This window comes from Hyalella azteca, unplaced genomic scaffold (assembly GCF_000764305.2).
Source record: "Hyalella azteca isolate HAZT.00-mixed unplaced genomic scaffold, Hazt_2.0.2 contig14484, whole genome shotgun sequence".
Taxonomy (NCBI): Eukaryota; Metazoa; Arthropoda; class Malacostraca; order Amphipoda; family Hyalellidae; genus Hyalella; species Hyalella azteca.
Window position 1 is genome coordinate 1,003 of NW_025944365.1, and position 4,622 is coordinate 5,624.

The following is a 4,622-nucleotide window of genomic DNA, read 5'->3' on the forward strand; positions in this document are numbered from 1 at the left end:
GACATATACCATTCGATTTGCAATTGAAATATCTAGAGATTCGTCGTAGCTTTTTTTCAATTTCGTTATAGTTTTGAAAATATTTTGAAAAAAGGGAAGGGAAAATGGGGAAAATCGAAAAATTTTCGAAAATTTTGGGAAAAATGCTCCCACATCCACAAAAATTCGAAATTCGAAAAAAGCTACGACGAATCGATAGATATGGTCCTTACGCATCGAATGATATGCGTCTCGATGTTGTAGCTTGAAAATTCTAGGAGGAGATAGATTTCTACAGTACCCCCTTTTTTGGCCGTTTTCTAAGAATTTCACGTTTTCTTTTATTTTTTTCGAAAAATTGACACGAATAAAAGCTGTCTATTTTTTGATTTGACATATGTGTACCAAGTTTCAAAGTGATCCGTCTGTAAATAGCCGAGATAATTTTTGGGGTAGACGCTCCCCTGAAGGTAGTGAAGGAACCATTGCCACTTCACCAGTGGGCACTTGCCTCAAGTTGCCTGCTGCTGGCCTGCCGCCTGGTGCCTGCCAGGGGTCACACAGTCACACTTAGAAGCTGAAGCATAGTGACCACCTAGAGGCAGGAATTTTAAGAAGAAGTTCTATTTTAATTTCCTTATTTACTTGAGATTTAAATTTTAAACCAATTACCAATATCTTGTACATGTCATGTGTATGAACCATATGATTGATAAAGCTGATAAATTAGCTGATGTCCACAGTCCATGAATAATACTTGGTCTAATTAGGGTAAACGCAGTATATTCCGACAATCCGACACATTAAGGCTTGTAGTCAAAATGCAGCGAAGTCTGAGAGCAAGGTTTTCGCGACCATTGTGTAAAATCCTTGATCTGCCTAAAGCTCAGCCAGTCGCTACCCTCGAGCTTGTACTCTTTGTAATATGATATCCTAGCCAGACCCTTCTTCGCGGCAACTGGTCGCTTTCAGGTGGCCGAGGAATGGCCAACGGTCGNTGAGATAGAGTCTAAACTCTATCTATAGTGAAGAACACTTTGCTGTGCCAGTTGCCACTATATGTGGCAGGATTGCAAGTAAAAATGATTATTTCACTGGAGGATGTTTTCCTTGTTTTTAACTGAAGAAATTTGGAAAACCAAAAGAGCCATTGGAATGGGAAGCAGTTGAAATTTGATAAATTTATATGTCAAAATTTGCTAATATATGAATAGGTAGCTTTTGCCCAATTTTTCAGTTTTGTCTGGGCAGAGGCAGTCTGGCTGCAGCCCAATCTGGTTACTGCCAGTAACCAGATTGGGCTGCATGAAAATTCTCCCAAATATATACCTGTAGGCTGTAACTTACTGTTATATTTGGGAGAATTTTCATAAAACATTTAAAATGATCATTTAAAAAATCAAGAATGATTCTCTAAAACAGTATTTTTTCTTACTTATGAACTAAGGTTGGAAATCAAATTTTAGTTCTAAGTAATAATTTTCCAATCTTGAATTTAGGCTATAAAACATTTAATAGTATTTACATATATTGCCAATAGACTTAGTCCATATAAATTTTAATCCTCATCTCAATTTCATCCACTTATGTCAATTCAACAGATGAACATTAATCTACTCTTCCATGTAAATTTAGTTCAATACACAAGACTTTGGATACACACTTCCTGCATGTTCAATAGACATAATTTAATAAAGCTTGTTGGAGGTCATACAAATTCTAAACAGGATGAGTCTATATGATGACATTGAAATGGAGAAGGCAGCTGCCTCAGGCTGGGCATCAAGCATTAAATTAATGCCCAGTCAAATGGCCTTCAAGAAAGCATCCTTTGCAGGGGTGAGTGCAAATCCCATCTCATTATTTTAGAACCTATATTATATATTTTGTACTACCATGTCTTGGACCATCAATTTTGTATTTGTTTTCTTCTATTGTTTCAACAAAGTATCTTTTCTTTGAAGTGAAATTTATTTAAATGTTAGTCTTGTGTAGATAATGTATTGTACTTACTTGTATCTGTAAGCGTTCTTTGTTAAACTATCTAGTCCTGAGTCTCTGAGATAATATTTACGTTTTGTTTGAGCTATTTTCTTAGATTGCTGTTTAACCCATTAATGCCAATAAATCCCTGGAGAGTATTAGAACTTTTTTCTGTTTGACAGATTTATTAGGCTTCTTTCATGAAGAAAAAATTGTAACTATTTTATTATATGGTTGAAATACAGACCAGCTAAGACTATACTTACCACCCAGCTATAAAAAAATTGTATGGCAAAGTGATGAGTACATGTATAATACGGAGAAATCTAAAGTAATTGAACAGATTAGCTAATGAAATCTCTGCCTTTTTTCTCCACATTAATTTTAAGTTGAAAAGTTTTGTGCAAAAAGTTTTCAGACACTCTGAGTTTATAGAAATGTTACTCACATTGCAATAATAAGCCATATTCATGGCATCTGCCTTGGCATCTTTATACCCATGTCCTATGATGCTGACTGCTGTACCAAATTGTATGCACAAGACATTTGAACTGGACCTGTGTTGTCCAAAACTGATCCTCAAAGATTTTTAGTAGTTTGGTCCCAAACAACTCTTCCTCAGGTGCATTGCTAAAATCCAAAATATACTAGATTTTCAACTTTGTTTTTATCTATATGCCACCTGCAGACCACCTTTTTTGTTTTTATCATTGACTTAACAACACACCCTGCCACATGTTCTGACTTGTTCAGAATATGTTTAGTATGTACTTGTCTCATTACCATGAGACTTCATCACAAACCACCACATTCATAGTTATGTAAAAGCATAATTTTTCTTATATGGCAAGTATATACTTGCCATTAGCCAAGCTAAGTACCATCTAGTACATTGTACATATACCTACTTGCATGAAGAGATTAATGGGTTAAGCTCTTCATGGCAAGAATAGGTAATGTTTGTAATGTAATGGTTATTAATGAGCGAGCATAGCTGGTATTATGGCTCCAGTAATGTTGTTGATTTGGCTACAATTAAGCATATTTATCATTGTGTTGATCACTTGAAAATCAATGTAATTTCCTACCTGCAAAAACTTGAAGTAATACACTAGTTTGTTTTATAAAATGCATACCATAATTCCTGTATCTTGTCTTCTATGCACATGATAACACTTGATTCATTTCAATTCAGATATTAATTGTAAAAATAAATCAAATTTGGCCTGCACAATGAAAGATTCATTTTCCATCATGTTGTTCAGTTTAATAATTTCATTCATCAAGTCACACTTGTCATTACCTACTTATATTCATTTTATTTACATACATAATATTTATGTTTTAGAATGCATCTTTTATTAACTAATTATGAATTCAAATCACATCTAATATTTAGTACTAATATACCTATGACCGTACAGACCCGACGGGACCAGCGCCGAGGGAACACAAAGCTGGCTCCAGTCATCAACCTCAAGTCCCGACGTGATGATGATGAGAGCTCATCACCACCCATGCCATCGGCCACCACTGTCACCACACAACTGCTGCTGGCCGCTGCTGGCAGAGGACCGCTACCACACACTGTGAGGGTGGTGATGTGATGAAGTGTAGTGGCAAGGGTGATGTGTGGCACATGTGTGTGACAAGTGTGGCGTGCAACACTTGTATGTGGCGAGTGGTGAGGATTCGTAATGCAGCACAATTTTATATCAATATTCTTGGGTGGCCACATTCAAGTGCAGCTTCTCTTATACATGCCCATTATACTGATGCTTACTGCTGTTTAAGTGCAGCTTCTCTTTTATGTGCCCATTATACTGTTGCTCCCCGCTGTTTACTGGCTACCACTATTGTGTGCTGAGGCTGTGTGTTGTTGTACAGGATCCTCCCCTGGGGGTGGGGAGTGGGGTGAGTGGGTCCATAGGCCCACTCGACCCTGAGTGGAAGTTCACCAACGAGTACCACCCACTCTGGCCCAACGACTACGAGAAGGTCGTGCGTGGTGAGTAACTACCTTCTACCTACCATTGCTACTGCCTTCTACCTACTACTGCACCTGCCATCTATCTACTACTGCATCTACCATCTACCTACCACTGCTACTGCCTTCTACCTACTACTGCACCTACCATCTACCTACCACTGCACCTACCATCTACCTACCACTGCACCTACCATCTACCTACTACTGCGCCTACCGTCTACCTACCACTGCACCTACCATCTACCTACTACTGCGCCTACCGTCTACCTACCACTGCACCTATTATCTACCTACCACTGCACCTACCATCTACCTACCACTGCACCTTTATATTATTGTTTTATTTGTAATATTATTTCATATTATTTTATTATATTATTTTATATTATTTTTATATTTTTATTTTATTTATTTATTTATGTTGTTTGCGTGCAGAGATGCGTGAGCGGCGCGACAAGGAGGAGGCTGAGAAGAGGCAACAGGAGAGGGAGGAGAGGGAGAGGAAGTGGAGGGGGTGAGTGGGGGTGTGTTCATATTAAACATGTGTTGATATTAAAATTTTGTTGTAAAATAATTGTAAATATGTTGTAAATATTCATCATGAAATAATAACCATGAGCCTAGCTTTAATGCTGAGTATTGGTCTAGTCAGAGCAACGTCTGTCTCTTA

At 37.6% G+C, this 4,622-nt stretch overlaps 1 protein-coding gene across 1 annotated transcript in view; it reads left to right on the top strand.

Annotated features, from left to right (window-relative positions):
- Positions 1 to 1,582: 1,582 nt before the first annotated feature.
- The window catches only part of LOC108669736 (splicing factor 45), a 5,246-nt gene continuing 2,206 nt past the window's right edge, over positions 1,583 to 4,622 (top strand). Inside the window, exons 1-4 of the mRNA XM_018157142.2 lie at positions 1,583 to 1,818; positions 3,387 to 3,551; positions 3,850 to 3,970; positions 4,388 to 4,466. Of these exons, the coding sequence (XP_018012631.2) occupies positions 1,708 to 1,818; positions 3,387 to 3,551; positions 3,850 to 3,970; positions 4,388 to 4,466 (476 nt within the window). The 5' untranslated portion in view covers positions 1,583 to 1,707. The remainder of the gene's footprint in view (positions 1,819 to 3,386; positions 3,552 to 3,849; positions 3,971 to 4,387; positions 4,467 to 4,622) is intronic.